Here is an 18,550-nt window from a genome sequence, read left to right on the forward strand (position 1 = left end):
AACACAGAACTAAAACTATTCCTGAAGCCCACTCTTCAGACAAAGATTAGGCAGGACTATAAAACGTAAAATAATACACGTGAGTAGTGTGATGCTTAGTTCAATCAGATGCATGAGACGGAATGGGTGGCTCCAGTCTGGAGGCAGAATGAGAAGGTGGGAAGGGACAAGAGCTGGCTGAATGGACACAAGAAACCCAGGGTGGAAACGGGGAGTATGCTGTCACATCATAGGTATTGCAACTGAGGCCACATAAAAATATGTGTATGGTTTTTGTATGAGAAACTAATTTGAGCTGTAAACTTCTACCTGAAGCACAATAAAATAAATACATTTGTCTCAATTCCACAATGATTTATATTTGTTAACAAACTTTACAGTAAAACTTTGCTAATAAAACTTAAATATAGAATCATCCATTGGTTATTCTTTATTGCCACACATATTTAACCTCTCAGAAATAGTTCAGAATAGCAAGACATGCTTTTCTCTTAAAGAAATTATCTTGCCTTTTCTCTTTTAGTTTTCACACCCTTTATTATAATTTACATTAGCTTAACTAATATAAAAGCCAGACTCCTGATTTCTGTAAATTAACAGTTCTAAAAGCATTGTCTGGGGGACTTTCGGGGTCCTTAAGACTCTTTCAAGATAGTTCTCAAAGTCAAAACTATTTTCATAACAATACTACTTTTTTGACTTTCATTCTTTTACGAGTACAGGGTGGCGTTTTCTAGAAACTACATGACATTCGATAATGTTGTCACTCAGGTGGCTAATGGAAGGTGAGCTTGTGTAGTCTGTTTTCTAGAATTTTCAAAAGTCGTATATACATTTTCAGAGATTAACCCATTTGCCCTTGGTCCTTCTTTTTTTTTAAAAAAAATTTTTTTTTATTGTGTTTTGGGTAAAAGCTTACACAGCAAATTAGGCTCCCATTTAACAATTTCTATGCTTATTGTTCCGTGACATTGATTACGTATTTCACAATGTGTCAACATTCTCATTATTTCCATTCTGGTTGTTCTCTTTCCATTAATCTAGCTTCCCTGCTCCTCTTACCGTCTCATCTTTGCTTTAGGGTAAATGTTGAACATTTGGTCTCACATAAATTTATTTATTTATATTTTTAAGAGCACATTACTCACAGGTGATGTTGTTTATTGAATGAGCTGATCTGTTATTTAATGGGAAGGTAACCCTGGGTGTGGTTTCAGTTCCACGTTTAAAGGGTATCTCAGGATGATAATTTGGGGGGATCCGCTGGTCTCTATTGGTCCAGTAAATACGGCTTTTTTAAGATTTTGAGTTTTGCTCTACATTTTTCTCCAATTCTATCTGGGACCATCTATTGTGTCCCTGGTCAGAATGGTCAGTAGTGGGTACCATCTGGTTCTTTTGGTCTCAGGATAGATGAGGTCATGGTTTGTGTGGGCTATTAATCCTGTAGTTTCCTAATTGTGTCTTTGGTTTCCCTCTTTCTCTTTTGTTCCAGATGAGGAGAGACCAATAGTTGTATCTTAGATGGTTTTTAAGACCCCAGATGCTACTTACCAAACTATCATGTAGAACTTAAACTTTATGAACTATATTATGCGAATTGACTGAATTGTCCCATGAGACAATGGTCCTGAGCCTTCAAACCCAGTAAACCAATCCCATGAGGTGTCTGGTTATGTCTGGGAAGTATCTGCAACTGTGCCCCCTCTGTGCTTTATTATATATATGAACATATATACAGCACAAATATGTATAAAGCTATGCATACAGATACATGTACACACGTATGTACACAAAATACATAACTTTCTATACACATATGTGCGTACTTATCAGCCTATGTAGCCACACATATATTTTTTGGTTGATATCACTGTCATTGCAAACTAGTATATGTTACCACATTTATCAAACTGCCCCTTCTTTGTGTGCACTGTCCTCAGTACTCCTACTGTGCTGTCACCACCTTCAGCCAGACCTGGCTGCTACAATACCTGGAGCCTCAGGGTCACCGCGAGAAATACACCAAGAACCAAGTATACTTTTTTATCTTGTTTTGCAGTACTTTAATAAAAAACTTTCTAAATTTTAAAATATTATCTAAGATATTACTTTAGAATTTAATAATTTTACTCTAAAATGAAATAATATGTATTTGTATGTTTCTTATATTTAAGGGGTGCTCTGGTAAAAAAAAAAAAAATTTTTTTTTTTCTGGTGGTCCAGTGGTTAAGTACTTGGCTGCTAACCAAAAGGTCTGCAGTTTGAATCCTCCAGCTGCTTCTTGGAAACCTTCTGGGGCAGTTCTACTCTGTCCTACAGGGTCACTATGAATCAGAATCTACTTGATGGCAATGAGTTTGGTTTTTTTTTTTTTTGGTTTATATTTAAGAATGGATGCTTGACTTAAAAAAGATCTGAAGATTCACTTTCTCAACCCACAGCCACAACATCTACAGCTGAAGATGTTAAAAAAGGGAAGCCTGACACACCTGACTCCCAGAAGGGAGATAGCTAACCCAACACATACGACAAAGTTATAAATAAGAAACAAAAATACCATGGAAGCTATCTTTCCCTCAGCTTTACAGATTTTTATAATTCACCTCATTGTCTTATGCTACTGAACATTTCTGGACAGTATTATAATGCCAGTTAAGACATCATTTTGAGGCCAATCATTGGATATATAAAGAAAAATGAATCAAAAAATTTAAACATAGACATGATGAGTTCTTCGAAAGCCGAATATTGTTTGTTAGAACTTTTCAAGCTAGAAATGAACACATCACTAAATCATCTTATGGGGTGAGTGTTACACTAATGGGAGAAGTGACTAATAAGGATTTATACGGTTGACATGAATGCTTGATGGACAAGAAAGCCAAGGAAGAAAACCATCGTCACTTTCCAGTAACATTGTAACTTGTCTAACTAAGGATTTAGTTGCTGACATGAAGCTTTAGCTAAAAATCTCATCTGCAGAATTTGTGCCTTTACCTTAAAAAAGTACAAATCTAAAGACATAACTACACTTGCTGTGTTGGTTATATCTATCCGGAATTAGAACCAACTAATCCTGAAAGAAGATCTTCTTTTATGTGAACGCTTATCAACAAACGTGAGTGTTGTTGACGGTCAAATTGTAGAATAATTTTTTTGAATTTAATGGTTTATCTTGCAATAACTGTGTTGACATTTGCACTGATGGTGCAAAAGCAACGGCGGGTAAAAGCATCGGGGCCTTAGCACAAGGCTGTCCCAGTGGCCATTGTCTTCTTCACTGCCACACTCTCACAGCAAAATTCAAGTTTCACTGAAGGCTGTCCTGGAGGAAGCAGTAAAAACATTCACTTTTATTAAGTCTAGACTCTAGATTTTACTATTCTGTGTGACTAAATGACAAGTCCATAAGCACTTCTACTAGATGCCGAAGTGGTTTTCTGAAGAAAAGGCCTCGTACAATTGAATTTTAAGCTAAACTAGCTGCTGTTATCACAAGATGCCGTTTTCACTTGAAAGGCTGACTGACTGAAAGACTACTTTAGTTTTTGGCAGACATTATCCCAGAAATACACGAAATGAGCCTGTCACTTCAAGGAAAACAATTGACAACATTTGTGGCCAATGATACAATCGGGCTTTATAATTTTGGAAAACTTAGCGAACTAACACGTGCCTTCTGTGTCTGCCTGCCTGCTGCCCCTCCCGCCCCCACCAGGTGTTTTCATAAGTGTGCTGTGCAAATACCTTTTTTAAAATGTTTACAGTAACATGTGGAAGAGGACTGGCATGGCAGCACTTGCAGGGGAGGGGGCGCGTGGCTGACAAACAGACACAGAAGGCCTGGGTTGTTGCGTAACACGCAGCATATCTGCCACCATGGACTTGACAGCTGCTTCTTTTCTAACAAGATTAGTGGCTATATTAGTGAATGTGGCTTTTTAAAGAAATATTGTATAATGATTTGTGTGACTATTTGGAAGATCTGTATAAATCAGTGAGTTGATATTTTCCAAATGACAAAGGAATGATGTTACAAAACCACCTGTAAGTAAAAGATCCATTTGAAGCACAAGACAGGCTAATGGATTTTAATGTAACAAAGTATGAAAAGTTCACTGATGACTGACACTGACTTGCTGACTTTTGGTGAGGTGTCAACATTCACGATGATCCAAAAAGGTTATTAAGATACTCTTCCCTTTCCAACTACACATCTATGTGAGGCCGAATTTTCTTTGTATATATTGATCAAAACAACATATTACAATAGACTGAAAGCTGGAGGAGATATGAGAATCCAGCTGCCTTCTATTAAGCCAACCATTAAAGAGATTTCGAAAGCTGAAAACAATGCCACTGTTGTCACTAATTTCTTAAAATATTTTTGCATAAAGTCATACTATTATGTTAACATGAAGTGAGTCTATTACTGTTATTTAAAGGAAGAAGGAGAGTCAGGAATAGGAGGAGGAAATGAACAACTGCCTCCTTTGCCATGAGACCACAAGAACTGGATAGTGCCTGGCTACCATTGCTGAATATTTTGACCAAAGATTCTATAGAAGGGTCCTGATCAAAAGGGGGAAAATGCAGAACAGGATTACAAAGGCACACAGAATCCAGATTTTCTGAAGCCATTAAGGCTGGATGAACCCCTGAAACAATTGCCCTGAGATGATCTTTAAGCTTTAAACCAAAAATATCCCCTGAAGTCTCCTTAAAACCAAACAATAGTTTAGTTTACCTAGTAAATGAATGTCTGCCTTGAGCATTGCACTCTTTTAAGAACTATCTATATGGGATCAACTTGACAATAACTTGAAATATTAGATAGGAAACTTAGGAGGTAATCCAAAAAAACCAAAACCAAACCCAGTGCTGCTGAGTCAATCCTGACTAATAGCGACCCTATAGGACAGAGTAGAACTGCCCCATAGAGTTTCCAAGGAGCGCCTGGCAGATTCGAACTGCTGACCCTTTGGTTAGCAGGCGTAGCACTTAACCACTATGCCACCAGGGGGTAATCAGTTTATGTTAATGTCACTGAATTGTGCATGTAGAAATTGCTGAACTGGTGTATTTCTGCTGTGTACATTCTCAACAACAAAAAATAAAATAAATTTTAAAAAGTTCAAACATCTCAGTTTTAATTTCTAGCATTGGGCATAATCAGCGGTGTGTTAGAAAATGTTTAATAACTGGCTATCTGGAGAAAAAAGCCATGGTTTGTAACATTTGCCAATTTCCATGGTGTAAACCCTAAAAATTTTTTTTTTAAACCCTACCACTATGTCAAGTTTCAAAATACAATGAATTGTCAATGAACTCACAAATTCCTGATATAACTCACATAATCCATATAAACAAAAGCTCTTTGAGGTCCTCAATAAATTTTAAGAGAGGAAAGGGTCCTGGGACCAAAAAGTTTGAGAACTGCTGGTATCGGTTTTATATGGCCAGTTTATTTTTAAATTAACAAGGCAATCATCAAAATACAGAAATATTTTAACTATCGTAGCACACTGAGCAGACAAGTTGTAAGTACTTATTTACTAAAATAAAATCATTCTACAACATTAAAAAGTGTACAGGCTAATATCTGGTATTCTAACATGTATCACTCATTTTCCTGTGAAAGATTTCAGCGGAGCGTGGATTTAACACACAGTGAAAGCAAAGACAGATGGACACTGTGTTTGAATAGTCAGAACTATTTTGCAATTGCATTTTTGGAAATTGTTCTTTATCAGCTCAATAAAAAAAAAATACTTTCCTTAAATTCTAAGAAATGAACATAGGCAGTTTCAAAATTAGAAAAAAAAGTAAAGAAAAAACTTGCTACAGTTAGGCTCTGCAAATACTTTCTTTATGAAACCAGGCATCTGCTCAGAGTTAGCTGCAGAGTGTGACTAATGTTTTCTACCAAGGCATGTACCATGTCAGTTCCCTCCACTGTGGCTCTGTGTGTTAATTAAAATTAATTACACATGCCAGTAAATAGTTTCCCTCTGAACGCAGCAAACTGAAGCAGGATAATATAAGTTACATTCAAGGTATGTAATTCAAACCTTCACAATATTTTCTCTCAGCAGGTACAGTCAGTAAAGACATTCTTTACGGGCAAGCTGGTTCCGCACTAAATCAGCTGAGGAAAATAAAAAAACACTGCACATGCAGTGCTAAGTCACAAAAAGGCACTCCTGATTGGTAAATGGACTTGACATTATAAAAAGCCAGATGTATAATATTCTTGAATGTACGATCTGATGCAGTTCAATGATCATCATATAGCTTCAAGCGTCCAAAGCACGGGGCTGCTGCTTTAGTAATAAGTCAGGACTCTATACGGTAACACTGGAAATGATGGAAAACACCGTGTCTGCCAGAGTGCCCTGGATACATAGGTCAGCTGCAACTGATTTCAGCAGCAACAGATTTGAATAATAACCTTCTTTGGTTTTTTTCTACTATTTGATGTAAGCTTTTTTTCCCCTTTAATATGCAGATTGTTTTACAATATCCTATAGGTCATCTCTAAAAACGTGTTTATTCTAATAGTAAGACAGGCCCTTAATTTTCTTTATTTTTTTCCTTGAGAGGCCTCTACGGCTGCCAAAGAAATTTGGGTATTTAGAAACTTCCTTCAGGCTAGACCCAGTTAGGGAAATATTCACACTCCTGCTTATTCCTTTCTTAAGAGCTCTCCTCCTCCGGCTGCTGACTGAAATACATGAACGTTTGGCTCCCCCACCGCTGGCCTCGGCTCGAGGGGCGGAGGGGGCATGTCACCACAAAATTGCCACCACACTGGCTGAAAGGAAGCTATAGCGTACACTTGCTTTGATTCCACCCTTATCATAATTAACCAGAATGTAAATTCATTTTTTTTAAAACAGAAGTCTGAGACAAACCAGCTATCGTGAATCTAGCTCTTTAGTTTAGAATAACTCGTCAGTATTCAAAAAGAAAGCTAGAATTGTAAAAAAAACTAGCACATGGCTGAAGATATGGGATCATTTGTACTAGTCTCTTTTAAGACGGAATGACGAGCTGTCAGACTTTCTCTTCCATGACCACGACAGTGTCTCATTTAAAGACTGTATCTTAGAACCGACCCTCTATTTTTCTGCAGCCTTTTTGCAACCAGCGGCTGCCCCCCCATCATTAATGAGCAGCAGCTGGGACATTTTATGGCTCCCGAATGGAGGCACACTCTTGCCCCAAGCCGCCGGTGTCTGTCTGAAGGAGGTGCCGGGGTAGGGAATTGCCCATAAGCAAAGGGTTCCGTGAAAGAGGTTGCGAATGGGCAAAATGTTTGTTCTGAAATCCTAGAAGAAAAGTAAACTTGCTGTGAAGGACAGAATTTCTTTTCTTGAAATTTACATAGCCGTGCTGGGCTCATTCATCAAGACGGTCCTTGGATGGGAACCTCCTGAACACAAATGCTGCAAACACTTTGACCAAAAATCCCTGGTGGTCCTATAATGGCTTAAGACATAACTCCAGTTCCAACCCTTGGGAAGAAGGGAGCTGAATCTAAATGGCTGGCTCTATCCTCTCCATCTCTTTGTTTGAAACCCCCAAAGGCTCCTGAGGAGGACAGTACTATTTCTCCTAGAAAAATGGATCTGGGGTACACGCAGGTGTTTTAAGCATGAAGAATTCTTCCAAAGCCTTTTAATGGTATCTGAAAAAGTGGGAAAGCACAAACTTGCTATTTTTCTCCCTCAGAAAAGGCAGAAGCACTCATCCAAGTAGGGCATCACACTCAAACTCTTTATTTCGGAGTTTAAGTTGAAAACCTGTAAGAGAAGAATTTAAATAGATGGCTTCAAGTCACAAATATTTCATACGCAAGCAATTGTGCTGCCTTTCATAAGAATTTATCTTAGCTGTGAAATCAATTGTTGCAGACTTAGTTGACAAAAATATTACCAAACCATATTCGATTTCTGTCTTGGCGTGGTTGGTGAATGGAATAAAACCAAAGGGGCAGACGGTTTTGGTTCTGCAATCCATCTGCCTCCAGGCTCCTTCTTGGAATGTTTTTCCCCCTCCTCTCTAGTCTACCTAGGGCTTCCTAATGGTGCTATTTCACAACCAGAAAGATGCTCATAAAGGGAGAAGATGCGGTAGCGAGGACTAGGAAACTATTGCAATGTGCAGGGTCAGAACATACGACAACAAAGAGCTCTGCAGTGACAGCCTGGACCAAGGAAGACAACAGCCCAAAAAACAAAGTTCTCTGATTCAAAGATTTGGATTCAACCACTTTCAGGATATAACTTGCCCTTTATATTAACTTGCTAAACATGTATTCCTATCCAGTTCCTAGACAGGGCATGTGCACGGTTTATCTTCCTAGATTTATAGAGGGAAATAGACATATTGTGAACTCACAATCAATAACTCTGCAAAAGTCCTCAAGTCTCTGTCTCATCCATGTGAACTTAATAGTTCTAGCAGATAAAAGAAGAAGTCGCAACTCAGGACCGGAAAACTTAAGTCCTGTCTTTCGGCTCTCCTCCTCCCGAACTTCTTAAAAGCTCTGTATATTAGAGAAAGCCTGAGATTTCTTAACACTTTGCTACAACTGAAGAAGAAATGCAGATTTAGAAAGATTGGTGTAGATATCTACAAAGCACTTTTGAATAACAAAAGGTAGTGAGAACAGAGTTAAGACTGCATTTATAATAAAATATCTATTCTGTATTTTTTTTTTCTTAATCTCATGGAATTCTGTTCTATTCATTCAGCAAAACCCATTTTTACAGCTTGTACATAACTGAAAATTCTCAGGTTCTTCCTTTTTAAAGAAAGGTTTCTTTTTGGGCTTCCGCTATTTTCTCTAAGCTTTTAAATCTATATTTTCATTATCAGCCCACTAAGATCCGAGGTTCCAGGCTTCCAGAGCTCACCAAAAGAATGCTTTCTTTCTACTGACAACTGGCATTACTTATATCTTCTCCATATAACTGAGGAAAACATTTAACATCCATCCATTCATTCATTTGTGCTACTGAGAGCCTATTCGATGCCAGGCACTGTGTTAGGCCCTCAGGATGAATCAATGATGAAGACAAACACAGCTCCTCCCTCAGGGAAAGAAGTCCAGCAGAGAAGACAGACACTGAATACATTACTTCATTTCTAATTAATTAATCATTTTTATAAAACTAGAAAGAAAAGTAAAAGTAAAAAAAATGCAATAAAAAGAAAAAAGTACAACATCCTCTTAACACTCTGCGTTACCTAATTTCTGCATGTTTAAGTGTTTCTCACAGCAGCATCTCTGACACCTGGTTAATACCAGTTTACTTGGGCTCTCCTCTGGACAATGCATCAGATGGCAGTTGGCCTCATATCTGGTGGCATTTTTTGAAACTAAGAACAAAGTATGGGGGAAAACCAAACCTTTATATCCTACTAAAGTTACAGAAAAGGTACAATGTACTGGGTAAGTCATTTGACAGTCATAAAGAGTTTTCGCTCTTAAGCTGATTTTTATTTTCTCCACCAGGTGCTCTGGTTAGAGGATATTACAAACACCTCGTGTGGACAGATGGCCCACAGACATGCCCTAGACAAATGTACGGTGTCACACACTGCATTTTCTCAACTTGGGCTGGTTACTGACTGAATCTTCATCTGACAAAGGAAAATCTTGAATCAGAGTATCCAGAAGATAAATAATTCTCATTTAGTATTCTGTGAGGCAAGAAGTAATGTCTTAAACATCATTTTGACAACAGTGGAGTAAAAAGAAAGTAATTTGTCCCGGAGTCTTGTATATGCTCCATGATCAAGCTTAATTGTGGCTCCTTACACAGAGTTTCCTTTTCTAGACCAAAATACTACATCTTTTCACTCTATTAAAATACCTATAAATATAAGCCTCCACTATCCCTATTTATGGAGGAGTAATTCCTTCCCTTTACACAAATATTTGATACTCAACCATCTCCAAAAGAGACACTTCCTTTCAAAAAAAGTTGTGGAAGACCACCTTTTGCCCAAGATATTTGTCTAATTAATCGCTTCTGCAAACAACTTAAATTCTGAGAAGTTAAGTACCTGGTGGAGGAAATAAAAATCAGTTTGAGACATGGAAGCTTCATAGACACATCCAAACTTCCTGAGGGACTGAATTACTGGGCTGATGGCTAGGGTCCACGGTCTCACGGTCTCAGGGAACATTTAGCTCAATTGATATAACGTAGCTTGTGAAGAAAATGTTCTACATCCTACTTTGGTGAGTAGCATCTGGGTCTTAAAAAGCCTGTGAGTGGCCGTCTAAGTTACCCTACTGGTTTCACCCCATCTGGAGCAAAAAAGAACAAAGAAAACCAAAGACACAAGGGAAAGATTAGTCTAAAGGACTAATAGACCACAACAACCACAGCCCCACTAGACTGAATCCAGCACAACTAGATGGTGCCCAGCTACCACCACTGACTGCTCTGATAGGGATCACAATAGAGGGTCCTGGACAGAGCTGGAGAAAAATGTAGGACAAAATTCTAACTCACACACACACACAAAAAGACTGGTCTGACAGAGACTGGAGAACCCCCAGGACTATGGCCCTTGGACACCCATTTAACTCAGTACTGAAGTCACTCCTGAGGTTCACCCTTCTAATTGAAAAAATTAGGCCCATAAAACAAAATGGGACTAAATTGGCATACCAGTCCAGGGGCAAGATGGGACAGGAAAGCTGGTAACGGGGAACACAAGGTTGAGAAGGAGAGAGCGTTGACATGTTGTGGGGTTGGCAATCAATGTCATAAAACAATATGTGTAATAATTATTTAATGAGAAAGTAATTTGTTCTGTAAATCTTCACCTAAAGCACAATTAAAAAAAAATCAGTTTTGAGAGTGAAAATTCTGACTCCCAAGTGACTTATCCAGTTCACTGTAGCTTTTCTGTAACTTTGGTAAGATATAAAGGTTTGGTTCTCCCCCATGCTTTATTCTTAGTTTCAAAAAATGCCACCAGATACAAGGCCAACTGCCATCTGATGCATTGTCCAGAGGAGGGCCCAAGTAAACTGGTATTACCCAGCTGTCAGAGATGCTGCTGTGAGAAATTTAATATATTAATATAGCCATAAAGGTATATGAATGGAAAACTTGAGTCCAGTTCCTTTCCAGCTACTGAATTGAAAAATATACTGCTCAACAATAAGAATAAAGAGCTATTCTTTTCAGAATGCGTAAAGAGCACATACTTGCTATATCGCAGTATTATTTGACATTTATTGAGTGTTGACAATGTGCTACGGACTAAGTGGAACAGTGAAACATCCTAAAATCATTTTCTGTAGGAATGGGGTAGGGGAGGGGAGGAGGGAAGTTGGAACACTTGGTAATGTTGATAAACCATATCCCGAATTGAAGCTAGAAAGCAGTGTCAAAGAAAGAATGCCTTATTTTAAAAGAAAACAAAGCTCCACAACCCAAGGCGCACTTAGGAAACACCATGTGGCTGCCCTACAAGCCTCCTGTACAGAAACAGATCTCCCCTGGCTACCAGAGCTGACATACCTTGAACCAAATGGGCCTTAGCATGACCTTAACACTGCAGGCCTGCCTGGGGAGAACAAAGACTGACACAGTGCAACCATTATCTAGACACAGTTCTACCAGAGAAAATGTGGCATTTCCAGCAAAATCAGGTGGAACAAAAACCGGGGGAACGTTCCAATCCTTGATTTCGACCGTGCCACAAAGAAGTTCAGGAATCTTTTAACTTAGATTTTTGAAATGGTTTTGTGATGCAATGCATGTGAGAACACAGTATTGGAACGTATCAATCTCTGCAGGTATCTATGATGCCCTCCCTCAAAGGCACAGAGGAGGGCTCAGGAATGCATATTCTTACCTGGAGTTTATGTAGACTAAATCAGTCTGTGTGTGACACTCACTCTCCTCCAGTGCTGAAGTCATTGCTACTGTGATAAGTCCTTCCATTTACAAAAATCTTAGCACAAAACACTGTTTAGAATGGCTCAGAAATCTGGTCACCAGCCTCATAAATATCATGTTAATTCATCAAGCCACTTGAAGCTTTTTAAAAGATGCTAAATGTATCAGTTCCCACATGCCTGATGATTGGGGACTACAGAATAACTGTTTTAAACTTTATAGTGGAAAGCTGAAATAGCAACTGAATGAGCACTTAGGAAAAATGCAGCAATACAAGAAGTAATGGCTGAAGTAGTTTTTCAGGAACTGTGGCAAGGGTACTGGTTTGTTCCAAAGCAGGGCTTTGAAAACGAGACTGAAAGCATTCCACCGAAATTTGTAAGACCCGACAGCAAACTGAAACACCTACAAAGCGAGATCAAAAATGTCTTCGTTTCTGTTCTTTTAGGAGCAATTCCAATTAAAGCCAGAGGTGTAATTGCTATTAGTTAATATATAAACTGTGGTGTCAGAAACACCCCTAGCTCAGGAGACATCAGACCTGGGTTCTAATTCTGGCTCTGTCATTAACTGCTTTTGTGACATGGTGAAGGCATTTAACTGTTACAGCTGTCAGCTCCTTAACCTGTGTGGTGAGGAGGACAAACAAGGTCATCTCTAAGTGAATCCTAAAAAGCTGTGATACTTTATACTTATATTACTGCCAACTCCCAATGTTCACACAGAAACTCTTATCCCCAAGCCAGGGGATCTCACATAGGGCCACTGAATGGATAAATAAATTGATTCGAGACACTCTGCCATGGAAGACAGATATGAGGAATACAAAGTAGTGGAAGCATTTAGAAAATCTCTTCTAAATTAACCAAGGAGAAATTCATTTAAAGGTTGGGAAAAAGAATGCTTTTTTTTTTTTTCTTAAGTGATTTTGTCTCAAAAGAAAGAAAAAAAATGGAACATAAGCTCAGAATCCATGTAAGTGGTGAAAAGAATATAATTTAAGTATAAAACCCAGTGCTGTTGAGTCTGATAGAGTTATTTTAAGCATATTGGCTTTTGATAGACATATGGTTTTCCCTCTGTGTAGAAAATGAAAATACACAAACTTACATGCATAAGGCCACTTCAGTGAACTCTATAGAAACAAAAAAGAATTGGTCTTATTTTTGTCGCTAAGAGTTTGCCTTCGAAGTTAGCACCTTCTCATCCAGGAGAAGCTGACAAAAGATTTATCAAAGTACCGTTTCCACCCATTTGTTTGGACTAATACTATTCCCTTCTTCTGGTATTCCATTCTATTTCCTCTCTACCAGTCATGTCAAGGCCTAATGAGGGTCACCTTCTATGGTACTAACTCCATTGCTTGTGGCTTAATCCTACACCCTGTGTTACTCTAGCATTTACATTCTGAAATGGAATACACTATCATGTAATTCAGTTAAATGTCAGCTTTTACACTACAACCCAGTTGTTTCATATATAATTTCCTTACAACTAGACTCACTTTTCTTCCTTTTTTCATTCTTCATTGATTTCTTAAAGTTTATATCTTAGGATCAGTGAATGATGAATGTTGTTGTGACATTCATTGGTCATTACAAATGTCATGAAAATAAGATCACATGTTATATTGCATTTAGAGTGCCAGCACTGACATGCAGGGCTGAGTATGCAGACATGCTTAATAAATGCTTTAGAATGAATAACAGAACAAGTATTTATTGAGAGAATTAGAGAACGAGATCTGTCTCTAACTGGTTTATAAAACATTCATGTCTAAACGTACAGTGAACCACAGTTCCAGGTTCATGTTTATTACAATCTTCACCACTGGGGGTAGTCAGGAACATAGTTTTGTGTTTCTACAATCTAATGGCAGCAAGAGACCACTTCATTGAAATCAAAATGGCAGAAGAGAAACTTTTAAAACTTTTAGAAAACCATTATTCTAAATGCCTAAGCTCTCTCAAAAATGAAAGACATCTCTTAAAGAGCCCCCCCCCAAAACAAAACAAAACAAAACAAACCCAGAGGAAATACATCTATTACCACTTTTGCCACTGGGTGGAATTGGTTCTAAACCAAAAAGCTTGGATTTTAATGGCCACAAAACGACAGGAAAAAAATCTTGGAATTTATACAAGGGCTGGGACTTTGCAAAGAACGAACTAGAAAAATAAAATAAGTCCACTGCCAAGGAGAGATGACAGGCAAGTATATACTGGTCTGGTCACAAATGAAGAGAGCATTAGTGAACTGAAGACAGAACTAAAGAAATCACCCAAAATGAGGCACAAAAACAGATATACAAAAGAAAGGCTTAAAGACACGAAGAACAGGATAAAACAATCTAGTGTACATCTAAAAGTAATTCCAGAAGGAGAGACAATGAAAAGTCAAAAAGAAAATGGCATAGTTTTTCAGAATTTACGAAAACCACGTTTTCTTAGATTTAGGAAGCACAATGAACCCCAAGGAGGACACATAAAACAAAACACAAGCATAGCAACATCATAATGAGACTTCAGAACATCAAAAACAAAGAGATCTTAAAATCAACCACTGAGAAAAAAAGATTATTTATAAAAAGGAGCAACAATTAGCATGACAGCTGACTTCTCAAAAGCAGTATGGAAGCCAGAATACAGAGGAATAATAACTTTAAAGTGATGACATAAATTATCACTATATAATTTAATATCCCGCTAGATTATTATTCAACAATAAAAGTAAAATAAAGATATACTCAAGAAAACAAACACCAAAATGAGGGCCCATGAGTTGGAATCAATTTGCCAGCAACTAACAATACCACCAACTACCAAGTAGCATCCTTTGATGGGATTCCTAAAAGGTGTACTTTACTGTGAAAGAAAATGAACCAAAATAAGCACTTGGAGTAAAGAGGGAAGGTGAACTCAGAAATTGGTAGACATGTTAGTAAACCTAAACAAGCATTGCCTATATGAACCAATCACAATATTGGCTAAGGTGGTAAAAAAAATAGATGGAACTCAAATACTGGATAACAATAACAGAGAAAACCAGAGGGGCTCACTGGAGTTAGTGTTCTAAGGTCATTTTGGACAGAGAGTAGAGAGGCTAACTTTAAATTTTAAGTCAAATACGAATGTCAAAAATATTAAAGAGATGTCTAAAAGAATAGAAATAAGAGTGTGCAACTTCCAAGCCAGGAAAAAAGAAAATGAGGCTGAATTAAAGGAAAGGAAGGCTGGAAAAGAGGGGCAAAAGTATAGTAAAGCAAGTTAAAGAGACAGACTAAAACAAAATGTTCAAATCAAATTCAAACGCATTAGTAGTAATAATAAAAATGTAAAGTGGCTAAACTCATTCATTAAAAGAAAAAGATTTCACACCAGATTAAAAACAAATATATCTATATGCTATGATAAGAGACACAATAAAAATACAAAAAAAGAAGGCAAAAGGAAATAAAACGATATACTAAGCAAATATTAACCAAAAGAAAGGTAGTATAGCTACATTATTGTTGTTGTTGGGTGCTAGAGGGTTGATTTCAACTCATAGTGGCCCCATGTGACAGAGTGGAGCTGCCCCACGGGCTTTCTAAGCTGTAATCTTTACGGGAGCAGAGCGCCAGGTCTTTTCTCCCTCAGAGCCTCTGAGTGGGTTCGGTTAGCAGCTGAGAACTTTAACCATTGTGCCACCAGGGCTAATTAAGATCAGATAAATTTTAAGGCAAAGAACACTATTAGGAATAAAGAGGGCTGCCACAAAATTATTTTTAAAAAGTGTCAGTGGGAAGATACAACAACTCTAAATTTATATGAATCTAGTAACATCAATTGGCCTCAAATACATAAAGCAAAAATTAAACTTAGTAAAAAATCCAAACTCACAATCATAAAAAGAGGTCTTTAACATGTCTCTGATAAAGTGATACTGTTTATGGCTTTTATCTGTCTCCCTGCAAACACCCTTCTCTAGAATGTGATCTAGAATTAATAATCTTTTTTTGCCAATTTTATTCACAGATGTATTTTAAACCCATAGAGCAGTGCCTGGCACAGAAACAGGCACCTAATATATACTTGTTGAATGTCTGACTTAACCAAGGTGGAATAAAAACAGTAACTATAGAGATTGAATAACGCAATTAACAGGCACAACCCAACTGACTCTCGTGGGACCTTGCACTCTCAAATTAGCTAATGTACGCTCTTCTCAAGCACACAAGAAGTATTTATAAAAATTCACTATGTACTAGGCCATATTGTCTGACCATAATACAATTAAGTTAGAAATCAACAACAATACGATAACATTCCATGCACTATAAAATGTGAATAAAAAACCAAACCCACTGTCCTCGAGTAGATTCCAACTCATAGCGACCCTACAGGACAGAGTTTCCAAGGAGCGCTTGGCATATTCGAACTGCCGACATCTTGTTTAGCAGCCATAGTACTTAACCACTACACCACCAGGGTTTCCATAAAATGGAAAACATACTTCTAAATAACTCATAAGTCAAAGAAGAAACCAAAATGGAGATTAGGAAATGGAATTGAATTACAATAAAAATATTGTGTTTCCAAAAATATCCAGAGGAAAATCTACAGAGTTATATGCATATCCAAGAAAAAGAAAAGATAAAAACTGATTGGCTAAGCATCTAAATTAGTAAGCTAGCAGAAAGACCAACAGAGTAAATACAAAGAAAATAGAAGGAAAGAAAAAATGAAGAAGAGAGCAGAACTGAAATAGAAAAATAAATAAATTAAAAATATATATACAAACATATATATATATATATTTTTTTTATATGATAGAAGATTGGAAAAAAAAAAAAAAAAGCCTAAAGCTGGTTTTTTCAAAATAGACAAAACTCTGGCAAAAGTTACCATGGAAAAAGAAGATAAGGCTTACTTTTAGGAATGAAAAGGGGTCAAATGTTCAGATACTACAGAGATTAAAAAAAAAGAGGGAATTATGAAAGATTTGATGCTAACATATTTAAAAACAGATAGGATAGACACTTGCCTAGAAAAAGTATCATTTATCTAAATCAAATCATGAGAAAAATACAAAACCTGAACAAATCTATACGGTACTCATTGAAGAAATTAAATCACTAGTTAAAAGTTATTTACCAAAAATACCCACCAGGGCCAGGTGAGTTCTACCAAACATTGTGATTACTTCACAGTTAAACCCTATCTTACTCAGACTGCTCCAAAGAACACTGAGGGCCTTGTCCTACCTGAACGCATGAAGCTAACAGAACCTTGATATAAAAACCAGGTGGGGTCAGCACAAACGTCCAGGCAAGACATTTAAGTGCTAATCTCACTTATGAACACGTAAAAAGCCTAAATAAAATCTTAGTAAATCTAAAATAGGAACATACAATAAATAATAAAACACCAAGACTTAGCTCAGGTTAATCCCAGGAGACCAAGAATGGTTTAACATCCTAACATCCTACACCACATTAGCAGGTTAAAAGAAGAAAAATCATAGAATCTTCTCTGCAGAGGCAGAAAAAGCATTTGATAAAATTCAACACCCAATCATGATTTACAAAACAAAAGCTTTAATAACTAGGTACAAAAAAGATCTGATATCAGGTGCCTACCAGAAAGTACTGGACTATAGAATTTTAAAACCCTTCTCCTTAAAATCAGGAACAAGACAAGGGTGCCCCCTTCTATTCAACATCATACTGGAGATCCCAGCCAGCACAAAAACAATTTAAAGAAATCAAGATGCCAAAGGAAAAGACAATGGAAAATGATCTGACAGGAGTCTCTTCTGAAAGTGGCTGAAGAGTTCAATACCTTTGAGAAGTCCAGGATTCCAGAATACCCAGACTCCTAGAAGCCCAGAGTTGTCTTATTTTGGTGACTCTGGCTCTTTTTAAAATCCACAGCTGTACTTCATCTAAAGACATGCTCTACTGCTGTCTTATTTTTACTTTGCACCAAGCCCTTTTATAACCTACACTTTTCAGGGTAACCGAAGATTCAAATTGACTTTGACTTCCCGTGTGGTAGTCAGGAGTCCCACCCCCTTCGTCCAGGCAAGAAGGCTGAGCAGGCCTCTGAGGATTCCCTCAGGGCCTCCCAATCCTCCACTGCCCCGAGAAAGGTGTGTAAACAGTAATGAGGGTGGCCCTCGTACCAAAGACTCACTACTGCTCTCTCCAGAAACCTTCTTATCCTTACCATCTTCAGTGTTTTTTGCAAACTAATACCAAGGCTTTTTTAAATCCCATTTTAGTATTTGGTAGGGGAGCTGTATTTAATTTTCTTTCCCCTTGATTCCTTAAGTGCCTTGCTCTTGTGGGTTTTCCAAGTATTTCTGTGCAATGAGTCACGCTGAGCAACTGACTGGGAATGTAGGAAGAAGTCTTCTTCTCCAGCTATTCTGATTTACTCTGTGGTTGACCCTGGGCCAGTCCTTGAATCTAATCAAGCAGCTTTGCTCGTTGCTAAATAAAGGTAAAAGGAGGTCTGGAGGAAGGGGTTAAAATTAGATTCCACCAACTAATGATGCATTCTCTTAATAACTAATAAAAATTAGTTAGCTTTATCCTATAACATTTCCATTTGAAAAAAAATCTCCTTGCC

The 18,550-nt window shown here is 37.6% G+C and overlaps 1 protein-coding gene across 4 annotated transcripts in view; it reads right to left on the reverse strand.

Moving 5' to 3' along the window:
• The window catches only part of DNM3 (dynamin 3), a 188,852-nt gene extending 170,539 nt beyond the window's left edge, over nt 1-18,313 (reverse strand). For 2 of the 4 annotated variants that reach the window (XM_023554244.2, XM_023554243.2), the window contains exon 1: nt 17,759-18,312. In XM_023554244.2, the coding sequence (XP_023410012.1) occupies nt 17,759-17,871 (113 nt within the window). In that variant the 5' untranslated portion in view covers nt 17,872-18,312. Of the gene's footprint in view, nt 1-17,758 lie in introns of all 4 variants that reach the window. The other 2 variants (XM_023554242.2, XM_023554245.2) reach the window with 2 other exon arrangements.
• Nucleotides 18,314-18,550: the final 237 nt, after the last annotated feature.

Source organism: Loxodonta africana, chromosome 3 (assembly GCF_030014295.1).
Source record: "Loxodonta africana isolate mLoxAfr1 chromosome 3, mLoxAfr1.hap2, whole genome shotgun sequence".
Taxonomy (NCBI): domain Eukaryota; kingdom Metazoa; phylum Chordata; class Mammalia; order Proboscidea; family Elephantidae; genus Loxodonta; species Loxodonta africana.